The sequence below is a fragment of the Astatotilapia calliptera genome, chromosome 15 (genome assembly GCF_964374335.1).
Source record: "Astatotilapia calliptera chromosome 15, fAstCal68.1, whole genome shotgun sequence".
Classification (NCBI taxonomy): Eukaryota; Metazoa; Chordata; class Actinopteri; order Cichliformes; family Cichlidae; genus Astatotilapia; species Astatotilapia calliptera.
The window spans coordinates 36,668,624-36,686,799 of NC_137436.1; the positions used below are offsets into that span (position 1 = coordinate 36,668,624).

The following is an 18,176-nucleotide window of genomic DNA, read 5'->3' on the forward strand; positions in this document are numbered from 1 at the left end:
ATCTATATAGTTGGTAAATATTAATAGTCAGATGAACAGGCAGAATCAAGACTTAATGAAACCTCATAGATGATTTAAAGCCCGAGTTGCATAACTTAAGGAAAAGACTCCTCTTGAGCAGAGCGCTTACATACCTCCTGTTTGTGGCATTAGAGCGCCATCTAGTGGACAATCTGTCACATAACCTTTAAACGACATTCATTTTAAGAGTTTGACTTTCTGGTTAAATAAAGTGTTAAAAACCAACTGGAATATTATTTTTCAATTGGTTTTAAATCAATAATTCACACAGTTACAGTTTATGTATCTACATTAAAGTAAAAGCAGTGGTGTACTAGCACGTGGTGTCAAATATGTATTACAGGGAAACCAGAAAGAAAGGAATCTATATTCATTTATTCCATCCTAGGTACTCAAAAGCAGCAACAGTCTGCAAGCGGAGCAGTGCGTTAGTGCTGTTCAGCTCTCCGGGTTATTGGGGGGAGCAGGTTCTGCAGTGGTCCGCTGGTAGGCACAGAGTTGGAACACGCCTAAAAGGAAATGATATGTAGATAAGTATTAAAATACCTTCTTAAAAACGATGGCTCTCAAACAATGAAAGCTCATTAGAAGGACAGAGTAGCCATGAGTAATTGTTACTAAGGTAGGAAATGCCAAGAAGCTGCTTAGTCCCTAAATGCACATATTCAACTCTGTATATTTTATATATTTTATTATTATTATTATTATTATTATTTTATTTTTTTACTATTTAATTTGTAAAAATGTGTATACACACACACACACACACACACACACACACACGTAGGAAAATATTTAGTATACACATCCAGAAATGCATACACTATTATATATTGTACATATATTTATTAGTTTCAGGTTGGCCATTCTTGTATTTTGCTCGTTTGTGTTGTTGTGTTTGCACATCTCTGTTGCTTGTGGGGCTCGCACACAAGAATTTCACTCGCATGTGCTGTGCCAGTGTGCCTGCACATGTGATGTGACAATAAAAAAGTGATTTGATTTGATTTGATAAATGTGTCCAGAAAATGCCCTTTTGTCATTTTATCATCAAGTTTGATATTTGACAAAAGCCTCACACTGAGGCTCTGGTTTTATTACTTATTAGAAAAATAATAAAATATTTAAAAAATAATAATAAAGCATGTTGCTTGTGATTCACTCACATTAAACATGACTCCTACAATAAGAAATAAATACAATTCAAACCTGCTGCAAAGGCCAAAATAATGGCAACCCAGCCTATGATGTAGGACCAGGAAAAGCGCCAGTCCAAGAAGCGTTTGCCAAAGAAGGTAACAGTCACACCAGTGTAAATTGCCAAAGCCAGCAGAGCGAGAAAACCTGAGAACAGAGGAGACAGAAAAAATCCACTGGGTAAAACATGAAGACATATTTCTTTGAGACCTGTATGTTGCCCCCAAAATATGAAAAAAATCAACACAAGACATTTAGTTAATTAGTTTGCATTCAGGACTTGAATGTATAATTGCTTCTGGAATCTTTTACATGATGGGAAGAGTTCCAAAAATAAAACCCAAGACAGAGGGCTGGCATCAGGCTGCCCCCTATCACCCCCAACTGGTCGTGTGACTGTTGGTGTGATTATTGAGTGTAAATAAAACTGTATTGAAATTTGTATTTTCTGATCTGCTCACTCTTGGTTTACCTGACAGGACCAGGGCAATGCCACCTGTGCGCACTCTCCTGTTCTTGGTGCCGTTAGTGAAAGCGCTCAGTCCAAGCACCACGCCAGCAAAACAGCTCAGCACTGCCAGCAGCATGAAGGCCCGTGTGGCATCCCAGAAGGCTGGAAACAAAAAGGTCAGAACCATGTCCACATGCTGAATATACACTTACATTTGCACTGATTGTGCAGCTCGTGTTGCCTCACCAAGAAGTCACAAAACCTGCCATGAATTTGATTATTTGTGTAAAACACTTAAGAATCATCTGCTTAAAATATTTAACTGTAAATAAGAATTGTAGCCAGTTAACTTTTAGAAAAAGCACACAGTTGCAGTGTAGAGGTAGGTGGACAGTATCGCTAGCAACACTGATATTGATATTAGGTCGATACTAGCATAATATCCTCTAAGTTCAGTATGTAGCCCTTTAAACGTGCTAAACATTATTTTTTGAATAACTGAGGTACTGCAGTCTTTAAGCCTACATATAAACCATGTGCACTTGCTTTAGCTTTCTATGCTGTACAAATTTTTCTACTCACAACATAGTCTGCATGAATTCAGATACTTTTGTTACAGTTAAATTTATGAGTTTGTTACAAAAAATCTTGAGGTGGACCACTCACCTACAGTGATGGTGTGGGCGTGGCATTTGTGGTTGATGCAGAATCTCCAAAGCCCCTGATTGGCCGAGCTGCCAGAGTATCGATACTGCATCCAGAAGTCCGTCGCTGTAGAAACTATGAGAAGCACGAGGGCGGCCACGCCGCAGAGGGTGCCTCCTCCTGCTAAAGTATACAGCATTGTGGAGACGCCTGGCAAGAGACTGTCCTCCTAAACATTCAACAGCTGCTCGGGGAAGAGAGGACAGAGTTGGGGAAAATACAGAATTAAGAGTTTGTGCACAACACTTACATATTAATTTCCTGAAAGATCAGCTGCACACAGTCTTTGGATTTGTTTTTTTCTCCTGTCGACCCTCGAGTCTTTTAGATGATCACATAAAAATGCACAAAGCTAAGTTCCTCATTAATTACAGAAATCCATTACCAAATCTACATCTAGTAAGACAGCAAAGAGCAAGTCCCTGCCACACATGCACGTGGCTTAGTTCTTATAACTACAATAAAAGCAATCCAAAACTTGTTGCGAGTCTGAGGAGCTACCTCTTTCTGTTTAAAGCACGTTTTCCTTTTTAAATCTCGAGACATTATCTTGATGCATTTTGATGGAAAAGTTACATTTCGTATCACCACATCAGATAAATGTGCTTTTAATTTAATTCTAGAATTGGATATAGTCAGAAAAACACTTGACTCAAACTGCTGTATGACAAAAAGCTTGCCTAACAGGCAGTTCAGAGCCATTGTTCATCACTAATTCCCCTCTGTGCTCCACAAACTAATCTTCCACCACTGAGTAACTGAACCGTCAGCACTGCTGCTCTGTCAGCCAGCCAGTAAACCAGCAACTTCATGCACTGACTTTTCCCGTACTTCTCGCCAAAAAATTTCCAAACATCCAAAGAAATTTTATACCTGAGTCCCATATATTTCTATTAAGTAACATGAACCAACACTGGGGTCACAGGTCCAGTTTGTAAGCTGTACAGATCCTTTCTCAGTTAAAATAAATAAATATATAAATAAAAATCACCAATCTTGACACCTCATGTCTTCTATATCTTTGTAGGTTTTCCTCTTCAAAAGCAATTTTGTCCTTTTCCCTTTAAGGCCTCAAAGACTAATATTTTCCTGGCAAATACACTCAGTTACGTTCTTTTACACTTGTACATTTTTAAACTGATACCTCTGGTTTTGGCTGGTTGCTCTCCAGGTTTGTTGGCTGTGACAGTGCGCGTATCCTTTTTAAGCCCCCGTACCTCTGGCCCTCATTGTCCACTGCACAAAAGAGGGAATGATCGAGCGCAGCATGTGAGTGATGCTAAATCCCCCTCTTGCTCTCTTCTCTGCAGTTACCTCCATCCTTTTATCACCCCAGTGCATCTCTGAACTCTTGCTCTTGATTTTTCTCTATGTGCTGTATGACTTCCTATCATTTTTTTTTCAAACTTTTTCCTAGAAAATACTGGCTCAGACTTGGCAAGCTGTGAAAATGTATAAATTGCTTTTCTATCAAAGGCCAAAAACTGTATTACTGCCATGTAGCAATGGGAGTATGCTGGGATAGGCAGTAGCAGACTTATGTTGGCAATTGCACAGAGGAAAAGGTGAACCCATGTGCGCCCTGCACTTGCACATAACTATGTTTGCACCTACCTGTGTGCACAGGCTCTAAGATCATTTAAATCAGTGATGTACACTCACCAGTCAGTTTATTAGGTATAAGCTGACATGTCTGGACCCAACCCAGTATTAACAAGCTGTGCTAAACGAGCAGCCAGTGGGTGTGTGTGATTGATACAAAAAAAAAAAAAGATGAAACACATCAATTACTTCACTCGATATCTTTATTTTGTCAGTTTGTTTCAAAGTATTCCTTAAAAGAAGGTGTGTTAGACAGCCACTACTTTATTTTTTTAACAGTTTGAACCCTAATGACCCCTTGGCACTTGTCTTACTTGTGACACATTTGTGCATGTAACTATTACAGGTGGACAGTGACACGGAATATGCCATCAAGAGTCACAGATAAGGTAAAATGTAAAGCACAATACGATAATCCCACAAAGGTCAGTCGTTTTCTCAGCCTGTACCCTCGTCTCTGTCTCACACTTGCACCAGGCTGCTCAAAAAAGTGAAGCTAAAAGTTAAACAAGCCAATGACACTGGTGTTTCACACTGTGCAGTCCTGAAGCATCTCTTTAAAGTGCATCATTACCACTGTTTTGACATTAGCCTGCTGATCCAAAATACAGAGACTCTCATGGTTGTCTGCATTTAGTGGACTCTATTGTAAAGTTCACTATAAATCCCTAAACCTTCTCTGGGACACGGGTTCTCGTGAATCCACATCTCTGATTTAAGACTTTTTTTTCTTGTCAAATTTATCGACCGACTGCAGGTAAACACTTCCATGCGCTCGAACCAGAGTTCCCAAGAAGAGGTTCCTAAAGCTTAACTCGACTTGTTCGGGTGCGGCCTGTAACTCACACCCAGTGGTACTCTTTTTTTGGAGCTTTCATGTAAGTGAATAAACTGTTGTATGCATATAAGTGATGCTGATGGGTGCAGTAACCTTGTTTGAACTTGCAGCTGACAAAAGGCATGTGATAAAATACCAAAATAAAGCTGCAAATTAAAAAAACAAATCTATCAATCCAGACATCCAAAAAACTACACAACAGTTACAAAAAAGGCACGTTATGATATGCATAACCAAATGTGGCTTCTCTCCAGAACATTAAATTCTGTCGCTCCTTCCTGCAGAAATTATCAAAAGAGTTGCTGTGTTAAGATGCTAAATGTCACATTACACCAACCCTACTTCTTTGTTTACCTCCATGTTTTGAGTGTACTTGCTTGGGCAGTGTGACAGATGAGCTACAATATAAGATAAGTATGCTCGCAGTCAAAGTAAAGTAAAGTGCTTTTTAAGATGGGCATTAGCGACCATCTTTATACTCTGTATCACATTTGCCATTTAATCTTTGCTGAAATTATAAAAGTCACAAGCTGAAAGGTATCAAGCGAACACAGACATGTTCTATGTATATTTAGAAATTCAACCTCACATTTTTCCTTAAATTTGACTCAAACTGCAAAGCCATATACACTCAGATTTCCAGAAATTCATGGTTGCTTGAGCACACATTGGCACATACCCAAAGACATATATGGACATTCATATACACACATACGTAGAAAGTGTCCTCCTTAAAGTGACTGGCTTTTCTGGCTCAAAAGTGCACCTGTCACCCTACTGTACGCACATGTGCACTTATCTTTAAACATATAAACAACTTGACGTTTACGATATGCATGTTTTGCACACCAATACACCTTGGAGCTGGGGTGTATGTGGAAACTGTGCTCTTGTGCTCTTTCTCTAAATCTCACGGGCCTGGAGCCCAGAGGATGACGGTTCGATCCGCAGACGAGGAGACAAAGGTCCGATCGTGTGGGTGCCACCTACACTGGATCACCTTGTCCCAGTGCTCCCCTGCCACCGTCTGAGGGAGGGGCTTGGTTAGGTCACCTGGGGTCAGAGAAGGGGGAAATATCACACAGGAGGAGCTTACAAACACAATTTTAAGTGCTTCAAAATTTGATTTTTCACTTCAAACAATGACTTATTTCAAGCTACCTTGAAGGTCGCTGATTATGATCCTGTTGTCATAGGAACCAGTGAGGAGATGATGGGCTCCCGGTGAGAAGCGCACAGAGCGTATGTCAGTGCTGTGGGGGCGGTACGTCTGCACTATGCGGCCTCCTCTAATGTCGTACAGCATGCAGGTGCTGTCCTCCTGACCGGTGGCGAGCAGGCGGCCGCTGGGATCCACTGCCACTGAAGCAACTGCACTTCCTGAGTAACGTACAGTGTGAAGAACGTCATGTTGTTGGATACAGCTTAAAAAGTATTTTGCTGACAGGAGCAGTTTCTGACACTCAAAGCCTTAAACGTTATCCAGGCATTTTGCATTTGCAAAGGGAAACTGTGACAAAATGTTTTACAGTTGTCATCAGCGAATACTACACCACAGTGATAAACACTTGTTTTATTATTTCAATTTACTGGAGTGCAGCGCTTGATTATGGTTTCATCAGCTGTTCATATTAAGAGTTTCATAAGAGACAGGCTGCTGACAAACTACAAACATGCAGGCAGCAGATATGCTCCTACTTTAGGTGTCCTTCATGTCGCTATCAGACAGGTAGGTGTTTGATAATGCGATATCAGTGGATTAATGTTATCACAAATAACCCAGACAGCAAACAAGATTTTATTGAACTGTTAATTATCATCTAAATGATTTTTTGCTGTAACTGGGTAGAACAGATAGCTGAGGTAATGCTAATGCTAGGAGAGCAATCAGGACAAAGAGAGGGCCGCAGCCTGGAAATAACAGCAATAACTGGATTTGCCACATTTAAGAGTAAAGGGCCATCGATAATGCATCTTTGCGGCTAACTTTGTCATCTTTTTGCTTAGATTTAAACAACAAAATATTACAAAACGAATGCAGACTCAGCTGAAAATACTACAAATAAGGTAAAACTTTAACACTACCTGCAGCTAACATTTTTAAACATTTATTTTTAAATATAAACTGTATAAATATATAACTGTACTGGATGCATATTTCAATATATTTTTAAAAGTTACAGCGTTTAAAATATCATCCTAGCTACAGTGGCTGCTGTAGGGGAATGCACATTTATGCATGTTTCCGTGTGTTAGAGCTCTCACTTCAGTTCATGACGAGGCCATAGATGAGGAGGAAGAGGATAAAGTGGAAATAGCAAATATATAGTGTGAAAGAGCTATTTGCGATTAACAACATATATAGTTGGTCTCTAGCCACATACATAAAAAACCAAGACCAGGCAGAGCAACAATGTCCATCTCATCCACTGTGTTCAAGATAGCTGGGCAACATGGCCAACATTTCAAAAAAACTGGTGCCTCCTCCCCATATTTCTATTTTTACTGGATTAGTTCTAAATTTCTGAGAATGTAATAAATGTATACTGATGTAATTACATACAAAATCATGTATATCTTAGTATATTATTTTTTTATATTAAATAACCTCAGAAAATAACTAACTGTAGCTTTCAAATATTTTTTGACTTGCCCTGAAGCGTCAGTTGATTTCTGTCTTTAATTTCTCTTTTTTCCTTTCTAATTTATGGAAGTCGTGCTCTTCATAAAAGTGTAAGTGTCTTCCTGTAAAACCACTCTAACCTGTAGCAGTGTGGTAAAAACCATTTCCAATCAAACAAAGTAGCAAGTTTCAGTATGACTCACCTGTGCCATGCAAAGTTGTGCCCACCACCCGAACACAGCTGGGCACCCGCAGGTCCCAGAAGCGGACAGTTTTGTCCTGTGAGCCTGAAGCAATCATCCACCCTCCCCATGTGTACAGAGTCAGAATGTGACCTGTTCAAAACAGCACATAATATCTGAGCTCTGTTCACAACAACTCTTTTCAACAACTTTGCAATAAATGCGATAAATGTTGGTACTCGTGCTAAATTTGTGTTTCAAAGAACCTACAGTGGATGAATGAAGCAGACAATACCATAAAACACTACTGGGGACCACACTTTGAAAACCCCTATCCAGAGTTTGCTTAGACCAATCTCTCAGCTGCAGGTAAACGGGGACATACCAGTGTGTCCGCTCAGGGCATGAAGGCCCTGTCCTCTCTGACAGTCAGTAGTGTAGATGTTGCAGTCCCCGGCTCCAGCACTGATCAAAATAGATCCTCCACTTTCAGGACCTTCCATAAAAGCCAAATCTCTAATAGTGCCGTCATGCATGCTAAACTCCAGGTCTGGGCCTGAATCACAAGAGTACAGATGTTTCCAAGCAGTTTAGCAACAGAAGAAACATGAGTTTCTGCATCAGCTTAAACTTATTTTTCTAATATTTTCCTTATTGTGTGTACCTGTGGCATTGCAGGTGTCTGCATTGAAAGGCAAGACTTTGACATATTTATCATTGGAGCCAGTGGCCAAAAGCTGTCCACAGTGGCTCCAGGCGACGCAGTAGATTGAGCCCTTGTGATGTTTGTTCCGCCTGAAGCGCACAGCCGGCTGCTTCACTCCACCAGAACCACTAAAGAAGCAAACAAACATGGACACAGACAGATAAAAAAAATGATGAAGGCATGAAGAAAAAAAATTAAAAAGGTTCCTTGAATCCACCTATTTTGGATTTTTTCCATGAGTGAATTTTATTTTTCATTTTGATGAAACCGGTTGCAGCAGATGGCTGCTCTTCCCTGAGGTTTCTTCCTCTTAAAAGGGAGTTTTTCCTTCCCACTGTCGCCAAATGCTTGCTCATATTGGGTCGTTGTCTTTTTTCAAAGTAAGAAAAGGAAGTAAGCTGTTCAAGTAATCAAAATTGCTCTAGAGATACAAAAATTACATGTATTTCTGTGGCTTTCAATTACAAATTAAATATCTCACAGTGTGGATTTGTAGGTCCCTGTAAGCCGCTCTCACCTGGCAGTTAGTGTTTCCGGGTAGGCACACACTCTCAGGGTTTTTGAGTTGGAGCCGACGGCATAAAGCGCACCGGCGGGATGGAAGGCCACTGCGCGCACTGCCTGTGTGTCCTCGAGCTGGCTCACCTTAACAAACTGTGTTTTGCACTTTGCGGGCTTCACAGGAAGATAAAAAAAATAAACCAAACATTGTCATGAAGTTTGCAGCTGCGTTTAAGCATTCACAGTGGTATGCAAACGTTTGGGCACCCCTGATAATTTTCATGATTTTCCTTCATAAATTCATTGGTTGTTCGGATCAGCAATTTCATTTAAATATATCATATAGCAGACGAACACAATGATATTTGAGAAGTGAAATGAAGTTTTTAGGATTTACAGAAAGTGTGCAATAGTAACTTAAACTAAATTAGGCAGCTGCATAAATTTGGGAACCCTTGTCATTTTATTGATTTGAATACCTTTAGCACTAATTATTGGAACATAAAATTTGTTTGGTAAGCTCATTGACCCTTGACCTACATACGCAGGTGAATCCAGTCATGAGAAAGGGCATTTAAGGTGGCCAATTGCATGTTTTTCTCCTCTTTGCATCTTCTTTCAAGAGTGGCTACATGGGAGCCTCAAAACAACTCTCAAATGACCTGAAAACAACGACGATTGTTCAACATCATGGTTTAGGGAAGTATACAAAAAGCTATCTCAGATATTTCAGCTGTCAGTTTCCGCTTTGAGCAACATAGTGAGGAAATGGAAGACCACAGGCACAGTTCAAGTTAAGGCTGGAAGTGACAGGTCAAGAAAAATCTTAGATAAGCCGAGGCGAAGGATGCCACAAACAGTGTCTCTTGAGGTTGAAGTTGCGCTGGGGCTGGATACTTCAACAAGACAACGACCGTAAACACTGCTCAAAATCCACTAAGGCATTCATGCAGAGGAACAAGTACAAGGTACTGGATTGGCCATCTCAGTCCCCAGACCTGAATATTATTAAAAATCTATGGTGTGACTTAAAGTGGGCTGTCCATGCTCGGAAACCATCATACCTGACTGAACTGGAGATGTTTTGTAAAGACGAAAGGTCCAAAATACCTTTAACCAGAATCCAGACTCTCATTGGAAGCTATAGGAAGTGTTCAGGTTTGGAGGCTGTTATTTCTGCAAAAGGAGGATCTTCTAAATATTGATGGAAGATTTCTGTTGGGGTGGCCAAATTTATGCACCTGCCCAATTTAGTTTAAGTAACTATTGCACACTTTCTGTAAATCCTATAAACTTCATTTCAAATATCATTGTGTTCATCTGCTATATGATATATTTACATAAAATTGCTGATCCAAACAACCAATGAATTTATGAAGGGAAATCATGAAAATTATCAGCGGTGTCCAAACTTTTGCATACCACTGTATGTGGAATGTATGGAAGTTAAATATCAACAGAGCGTGCTTACATACCTCGTGTGTGCTACGTGTTGCAGAGCTTGTGGAGTCATCCTGGACTGTAGGACCAGAGCCAGTGATTCTTTGAGCACAAAAAAGAACAATGCATAAACAAGTCATAAACATTGGGTTTTTTTGGTTCCCATCAATAAGAGCTCGGAGTGACATGTTTCAAATATTTGATAATAATTAGCAAATGCTGGCTATGAGGAAAGCTGCATTACACATAGCAAACATAGCCTTTTGAAATCTGATTCTTCTTTTTGATACATGTTCTATTTCAATTAATTAGCAGCTGAACAGTCACTAGAAGCATTCCCTACACACCAGCAAAATGTGAGCCTAACTTCTAACAAGTTAAGATGTTTCGGTGGAGACCAATAGCAGGAGGCTCTTACCTTTTATTGGGAGGAACTGGGGACTCACTGAGCAACGGCAAGCTGTGGCTCCCGGTGCTTACTGGCGTGCTGCTGCTCACCCCACCTGGCTTGTCCCTCGGCGGTCCTTTATCTGGGGTGTGACGGGTGTCAGGCACCCTGGGGCTAGATGTGCTGTTGTTCCCCGTCAGCCCGTTCCACTGCTGGCCCAGCTGCGCCATCATGTCCTCTCCACGGTGGTCGATGCCCACATTCATCTCTTCCAACTTCTGGATGGATCTAGACAAAGACAAGCTCTGTCGTAGCACCCGGCTTGCGTTTCATTCCTCGCTGACATCAAATCCTGTAGGAATGACATCCTCACCTGCTGAGGAAGGTTTCTGTGAGGTTGTGCTGGGCTCCATCCTGGGGCTTCACTCCCCCCTCCAGCAGCATCTGCTGGTAAAGCTGCTTCTGCTGCTGCTTCTGTTCCAGATGTTGCTGCACGCGGAGCCGCTGTCTGTAATACTCCTGGATGTGCTCAGTGGAGTCACGACGCTGGACACAGACAAGGACACAAGCCACCAAAATGAGTCCCCCCCCCCCAAAAAAAACCCAAACAGTTGAATTGTTTCTGCAGAAAATGTAGAAATCCCTCAAACTGTATTTTCTATTTTACCAAAGCAGGCCCTGTAGGCTGAATAATTCATAGTGCCTTTCACTGTTCTGTGCTTCAAAGCTTGGAAGTGTCCAGACACACACAAAACACACACACACACACCAGATTATAAAAGGCAAACTCGTTCCCAGAGCCACTGCTGACAACTCTTCAACTCCCAAGGCCTTGTCCTCCATCATCCACCCCATAAAAAAGTTTTCAAGGAACTCATTGCATTGAGTCAACAGTATATTATCCTTCAGGCCTCTCACCACTTTTCATGCACACACACACACACGTGGTGATATAATCTTAAAGTACTATGCTCTTCTAGATGGGACCTGAAATGTATAAAGATGAGTGATGATGAAAGCAGGAGGCCATCTTTGGATGTGGCTGCATATCAAAGCAGATTATGTGTTTCCAGTGTCCATGAGCTCCACCTCGCTACACTGGGACAGGGGGCAGCAAGGTGCAAGTGCCCTATGTGGACGTGTAGTATAGAATTCAGGCAGGATTTATAATGCAATAAAGGCGTTAAGACCACACAGTTCAGGGGGGATTCATTCTGTGTCTTTAACTCCAGACTGAAAATCTTTCACTGACTTTGACTCAAGTGACCAGACAGCTAACTGTTGCTTTTTCTTCGTAACAGTCGAGAAACAACTTTGTTCTGAGAACCCGGAGGTGAAGCCTGGCATTCATTCACTTTCACCTTTAAACAACAGATGACACTGGCTGATTTCAGGCTTAAACCATGCACATAAGTCTGCTGCTTACGGCCTGCAGTTCATACCTCATGTGTTTCTGTGCTGCACGGTGGCCCACCATCTTTTCCAGGAGTCAGAGGTGTGCGTGTGCTGTTTGGTCCATCCAGCCCTTGTGGGTGCTTCCTATAGTTAGGAAGACGTATCAATCAGTTTATCTGATTTTATATCTCAAGTCAAAAACATTTTATCTATAAGGGTTATGCAAACAATAATAGCAAAGTCAAATTAAAAAGCTCTTAATTAACCTGTGATTGAAGATTAGTCTAGATTTGTGTCAGCTACAATAATATTTCTGCTGTTTTGCATAAAATCCATTAACTATGATCTCATATATGTGCATATCACATCAACACTGATGCATTTTTGCGCCTAGTTGTACAGCTTGACTACATCCAACAGGTGGGGCCAACATCCTGTCTCAACCTTAGAATTGTGACATTTTATTTGCAGTCACCTTGTAAAACAAACTAGCAACAGTCTGGCAGACATCTATCCTAAATATATATATATTTTTAAAAAGTATAATAACATACATTAGAGGAATTTTAAATAAAGAAAAGGTTTTACATCATAGCCTGCGTGGTTAGTTGTTTGTAGGCAGGATTTAAATAATGAATCTTTGCATGGACCGGTCAAGCAGCATTTTTATTCTGGGGTTTATAAGTTTGATTCGACTGCATAGTTCTAATTAGAATGCTGAATGAGTGCAATTTGTTTTCCTGACACCAGGGAAAGTTCAGTGTTTATTTTGCAAAATAACATTTATATTTACTCCCAACAAGATGTACGAAATATCCCTTTCCAGTTTCTTTGACTTTACCTCTCAGGTGAATCGTCCTGCTGATGCACGTTATTCTCCACGAGGCTCCGGCTAAGAGCGAACTTCATGTTTGTCTCCAGGCCTCTCTTGTCCTGGGCCGCCAAACCGTGAGACAGGCCGTCCAGAGCTGGGTTGAGGGATCTCGACATGTAGGTATCGGCCGAATGAGGTCTTTGATGAAAGGGTGAGGTAGGGCACGGGGACAGACGGTTGATTAATGGAGTAAGGAGGTCGGCGTGGCCAGCTTTGCTGGGCTTCACCAGCCGGTCCACGTGGATGTTGAGGGTCTTCTGCTGGAAGGCGCAGGTGAAGGCACCCGGGGAAAGATTCTGCAGCCAGGAGAGCAGCGACAAATCTAACTCATCACAGCCGTTCCCACACAGCATATCCACGCCAAGCAGCACCTCGCCCTCTGTGATCTCCTCTCCTGTTGCTTTACTCTACAAAACAGAAAAGCTTCTTAAAACCTATTCTATTTTTTCGGAGACACAAATGTGCAAAAACCAGACAGTTTGTTTTTTTAAACAAAAAAAAGTAATAGGTTACTTTGCAATAAAACCCTTTTTTAGTAGTTTTGAACACCTCTGCAGGTTTGAGCCTTTTATCAGCCACTTAAGCCTAACTGTAACCCTTTTCACTAATAGCGCATCAGATTACCTGACAGAACTCGACACAGCACTCATAAAGGATCCCTTTGATTAGCAGCTGGAAGAGGCGGTTCCCGCTAGCCCTGAAGCCCGCCTCACTCAGCTTTCTGTCTGCAGGGATGAACTCAGCTACCATCGCGCAGGCCTCTTCGAAGCAATGCACTCGTGCCGTGCTCGGATTCCAGTCTTTGAACTCTGCGTGATGGGTGAGGCGTGGCAGTGTGAGGAGGAGACACAGCTTGCTGTAGTCCTCCTTGGTCGGGCAGAACTCCTCCAGACTGTGCAGGCACTTTACTGCCTCTTGCATGGTGATCTCTAGCTGTAAAAGCAGAAAAATTCAGGCGGGCAAGACAGTGATTATATTTTGGGGTGCTCAATACAGAAGCCCACTGGTGTTTTGACAGATAAAGGATGACATTAGCTGTTCCTTACAAACACAGATTATCACACAATAGGATGGGAGTGAGTAAAGCCTGCTGTGAAACTGGCTTTTTACCAGCTTAAGGAGATACCAACCCACCTGTCAATTTTACTTCTCTGTGCTCAAGTAGAGAGCTTATGTGGCCCGTAACAGACTGTTTTTTTTAACACTGGTTCGCTCTAAAAAAGTAGGCATCATCCAAAAAAATAATGCGAATCATAGAAAGAAACTGTTGCTAAACTAGTATCTCAGAGATTATACTTGCTATACTTTAACAAGTACTATAATGTGTAATTTCTTTTTAGTCAAGATTAAAATTCTCTTTACTGCAGAGAATTTACATTAACGTAGCTTTATAAGCACAGGCTGCTATACTGAGCAACGAGCAGCTGCTAGGAAACATGCATCTAGTTCATAATACATTTCAAAGACATAAATATATATAAAAGTACACATACATTTAGAGGGTCTTCAGCAGCCGACATGGCATTATTAACACACAAAGCTTCCAGAAACTTCTGCTTAAATATGATGTAGCGAAACCTGGAAACACAAGTGCAAACGTGCTAACAAACAAGTACGCTTAAAAATGTTCTTTGTTGTGTGAAGACCGGTACGAAACAGCCACATATAGCTTCTCTCACCTTTTCTTGTCAAACTTGTCCATTCCTTCTAACGGTTGAATGAACTGCATCACCTCCTCCCACTGGCCATCCAGAATGAGTTGCCTGATTAAAAACAACAAATGAACAATTTAAGAATCCTGTGAAAAACTTCTCTCTATCCCGCTTGTGCCATATGAGCGTGTGTACCTGAGGAAAAGCATATCATCAGAGTATAGTCCATTGATAACACCGCTTTCCTTCTCCAGAGCCAGCATGCTAATGTGCAGCTTCCTGGAGTTGAGAAAGTCCAGGATCAGCTTGATCACCTCAGCCTCCTTTATGTTGATCGTCTCCTCTGCTGTCATGTTGCAGATCTTTTGGGGGCAGCTTATAGCTGGCTGTACAAAAAAAAAAACAAAAAACAAAACAAAAAAGAAAACAGAGAGACAAGGCAGAAGCCTGTTAATGGAAAGGTCACAGCAAAAGAAGAAAGACTTATGCTGATGTTCCCAATGTTAAGGAAATTATTCTAATTGTAATATTAATACTGTAGTAAGTGAAAAGAAATGGAAAAATAATCTGTCAGCATGACTCTTTGGCCTTAAATTGTAAGAAATAAATGTGTAAAATTACAGAAATTCTGGTGGCTCATAACCCAAACTGTCCTCTAATTATAAAACAAAGTTTTTGTTTGTTTGTTTTGTTTGAAAATGTCTGTTTTTCCTGTAGATCCATTTAAAGAAAGACATTTCTTTATTCAAGTGTTAACTTATTACTTTATTTGCTTTGCTGTAGTGTAATTGGCTAAGGAGGAGTTCTTTTTCTGTGAGAAAAGCTGTAAAACATATATAAATACAGTTAAAAGTCCAAAATGTATTTCATCTTTCACATTTTCCAAAACCAATCTAACCTTTGACCCTTATATTTGACATTTTGGTTTATGCATTCCCAAATTTTTCACACCTGTTTGCAAAAAATACATGACAAACAAAAACGGAGGTGAATTCCAGTTTTTATAATTTTTTATAATTCTCGATCTGTACACCAACACAACACATTGTTTTCATATCCAATTGAAAATGTAACTGGAAAACAATCATTTAATCATAAACCATGTTTTAAATTATTTCTATTTTCACAAGCTTTACTGCAGCCGTTGTTTGTTCATGTGTCTTTCTCCCTTTGGGTTTGCTTACACCAAGTGAAATTCATACTTGACAGAATACAGACCAGCTGGTTAAACTGGCCACTGTAGAATATTCTACTTCTCTACCTTCAAAAACTTGTTGGGAGCTTTTCCAGCATAATTTAGGCCACTGTCCGTCAGCACAATGAAACTGTCCCTACATTGCAACTTATCTACACTTCAGAATTCATCTCTCTGCTTACGTCCTCTCTCACATCACTGGACTCTGTGAGACTCATCACACTGTCTGTACTATGGTTAACAGATAATGCTACATGCTTTTCCCTTGTGTCACTCCAATTTCCAGATCAGTATACTGTTCGAGGTTATTAGGTGTTTTCTTTCTTAACGCCTAGAGAACGTTAACCTTCCCATTGATGATCCTGGTGTCTAATTTTGCAAAATGCTAATTTTTGCACTTTAATTAAATTCTTACTCTAGTCTATTATGATGGTTCAAGTAAGTTCGTAGTACTCCTTTGCACTTTTAAACTCGGTCACTAAACTGTATTTTTCTGTGATGTCCCTTTTGCTGGAGGCTTGCTTTATGCTTCAAAGGGCATCTGTGGTGTTTCTGCACATATGCATAATGTCCCTAAATGGCTCATAGTTTAAATACTGGAACATATCAAAGATGCAGTTCCAAGGTTGGGTCTTTAAATGGTTAGTCACTGCAACATCACCCAGGCAGCTACAGCAAAGACATGGAGGGGTCTTCATTATGTATGGTGCACTTGCCCTGTATGTTTAAGGAAGCGCATAGAGAGGCTGGGAGAGCAGCTTCTGACGCCGCCCTGTTCCCTCCATACACAGACAGAACATCCACCCAGCTCCGGGCCGGGATGTGAGAGCAGGTCTGCGGCCCAAACCTGACAGCCTCAGCACTTTATCTGTCCTCGGACACACCTTGTTTATTCGAGCACGGCAGCCAGTGACGACTATTAACACCACTGGACACAAATGCAGGGCAAAAAATGATAAGCATGCCAATCATTGTCTCCCTTACTGGGGACACACCGTGCTAGACTACAGCGCAGTGCTAAACACCGCCTTGAAACAGTGCCAGCATCTCACCTGTCAGTCAGTCGGCGCCTAAAGCCCGCCGCATTAAAGCCCGCGGTCTCCAGATGTAGCGACGTCCACGAAGAAGACGGCAGGGATGTATTTGACTGCTGAAAGGCTTTACTGCGTTGCCAGAAAGCTCCTTTCTCCTGCCTCGTTTCTTGTACACAGCTCGCGGTTGCCATGCGGACGTAGCCGCAAACCACCAATCAACTGTAGCAACGACGCCCAGCGGTCACACCTACAGCACGGACGCGACAACTTTCAAAGGAAATTCAGGGAGATAAAAAAGGATAGGATTTATTTTATTTTATTTTAAGAAATAAGATAAATAACAAAGAAAGACAATAAAAATGCTATTTTCTTTGAACATCTCTAAGACGAGTTTTTAAATTGCTGTCAAGCTAATATATACATTTTTTTATCAGAAAGTTGGGCATCTAATTAGAATATAGAAAATGGTTTATATATATATATATATTCACTCAAAATGATGAAAAAAGTGGCTGAACCCTTTTAAAATTACTCTTTGAGTTCCCTTGTTTAATGGCAAATTTTCATTACTGTAGTCATTAACTACATTTTATTGGCCATGGCTAAAATAATTTGTTAAGCAAAACAACAATGTGTATTCTTTTTAGTCAAATAACCACAGTGTTATTAACAGCCTTAGTAGCGACACTGGACTGATTCATAAACTAAGTTAAAATTATTTTATGCTCCCATTTACAGTGGAGCCTTTGGCCCGAGGTACTCGGGGTCAGATAAAGTTGCTTCTAGAAATCCAGCCTTGTTACTTTAGCTAAATATATAGCTTTCACTGGAAACAAGTTAATCTAAACACATTAACTTTGCCGTTATCTAAGGTACTCCATCTAATTATAATTGTAGAACATTTTCTGATGAACCACCTCTTGAAAATGTTATGATTTCAAATCTGGACTAAACTAGCTATTGATCTATTTGTGTTTACGTGGCACAATTTAGACTATTTGTTCAATACAGCATGAATTCTTCATTTTTCTGTTTAAAAGTATTTTTCATGTTTCACTTTGCATTTCTGTGAAATGCAACTATAGCATTCCAAAAGTGTCACCAGTTCTGTTTTGCAATGGAAACGTTTGGTATTTATGTCTGCTCAAATGTGGAGCCTTTTTTGTAATGTATTTGTCCCAAAATACAGACATTCATGTTTATGTTAGGGAAGACCAGTGAACATTTCAGTCTTTTATCTTTAATAGGTTTGGAAATATTCATGTTCCAACATTGCCTCAGATTTCAAAGTGTGAAAACACAAACCAAAGAATTTGGACCATAACATTTTATGCAAATGGCCCATGATGATTTCAGATGGAATGACCCTAAT

At 40.6% G+C, this 18,176-nt stretch overlaps 2 protein-coding genes across 5 annotated transcripts; both read right to left on the reverse strand.

The window, feature by feature from the left end:
• Positions 1 to 376: 376 nt before the first annotated feature.
• lim2.2 (lens intrinsic membrane protein 2.2) lies at positions 377 to 3,677 on the reverse strand. 3 transcript variants are annotated; one of them, XM_026194852.2, is made up of 5 exons: positions 3,519 to 3,677; positions 2,336 to 2,558; positions 1,691 to 1,831; positions 1,231 to 1,365; positions 377 to 530 (listed from the first exon to the last, which is right to left on the reverse strand). In XM_026194852.2, exons 2-5 carry the CDS (start codon positions 2,511 to 2,513, stop codon positions 460 to 462), a joined length of 525 nt encoding a protein of 174 aa, XP_026050637.1. In that variant the 5' UTR covers positions 2,514 to 2,558; positions 3,519 to 3,677; the 3' UTR covers positions 377 to 459. The 3 variants fall into 3 exon arrangements, with proteins under 3 accessions (XP_026050637.1, XP_026050638.1, XP_080145512.1); XM_026194853.2 differs by having other exon boundaries at positions 3,378 to 3,548; XM_080289386.1 differs by having other exon boundaries at positions 3,366 to 3,547.
• Positions 3,678 to 4,161: 484 nt separating this feature from the next.
• LOC113006854 (WD repeat-containing protein 47-like) lies at positions 4,162 to 17,038 on the reverse strand. Of its 2 annotated transcripts, XM_026143064.2 has the most exons (16): positions 16,823 to 17,038; positions 14,771 to 14,961; positions 14,603 to 14,686; positions 14,417 to 14,501; positions 13,548 to 13,856; positions 12,891 to 13,330; positions 12,097 to 12,193; positions 11,028 to 11,200; positions 10,685 to 10,942; positions 10,302 to 10,368; positions 8,843 to 9,000; positions 8,284 to 8,453; positions 8,005 to 8,175; positions 7,641 to 7,772; positions 5,976 to 6,194; positions 4,162 to 5,867 (listed from the first exon to the last, which is right to left on the reverse strand). In XM_026143064.2, exons 2-16 carry the CDS (start codon positions 14,926 to 14,928, stop codon positions 5,725 to 5,727), a joined length of 2,664 nt encoding a protein of 887 aa, XP_025998849.1. In that variant the 5' UTR covers positions 14,929 to 14,961; positions 16,823 to 17,038; the 3' UTR covers positions 4,162 to 5,724. The 2 variants fall into 2 exon arrangements, with proteins under 2 accessions (XP_025998849.1, XP_080145814.1); XM_080289688.1 differs by lacking the exon at positions 16,823 to 17,038 and having other exon boundaries at positions 14,771 to 15,500.
• Positions 17,039 to 18,176: the final 1,138 nt, after the last annotated feature.

Excerpts from the sequence above, each read along its gene's own strand:
- lim2.2 (XM_026194852.2), bottom strand. The coding sequence starts at position 2,513 with ATGCTGTATACTTTAGCAGGAGGAGGCACCCTCTGCGGCGTGGCCGCC. Across the intron at positions 1,832-2,335 it reads CGCCCACACCATCACTGTAG|CCTTCTGGGATGCCACACGG; the intron begins GTGAGTGGTCCA and ends TTTTGTTTCCAG. Across the intron at positions 531-1,230 it reads TATTTTGGCCTTTGCAGCAG|GCGTGTTCCAACTCTGTGCC; the intron begins GTTTGAATTGTA and ends ATTTCCTTTTAG.
- LOC113006854 (XM_026143064.2), bottom strand. The coding sequence starts at position 14,928 with ATGACAGCAGAGGAGACGATCAACATAAAGGAGGCTGAGGTGATCAAG. Across the intron at positions 10,943-11,027 it reads ACAGAAACCTTCCTCAGCAG|ATCCATCCAGAAGTTGGAAG; the intron begins GTGAGGATGTCA and ends GTCTTTGTCTAG. Across the intron at positions 8,176-8,283 it reads AGACACCTGCAATGCCACAG|GCCCAGACCTGGAGTTTAGC; the intron begins GTACACACAATA and ends CTTGTGATTCAG.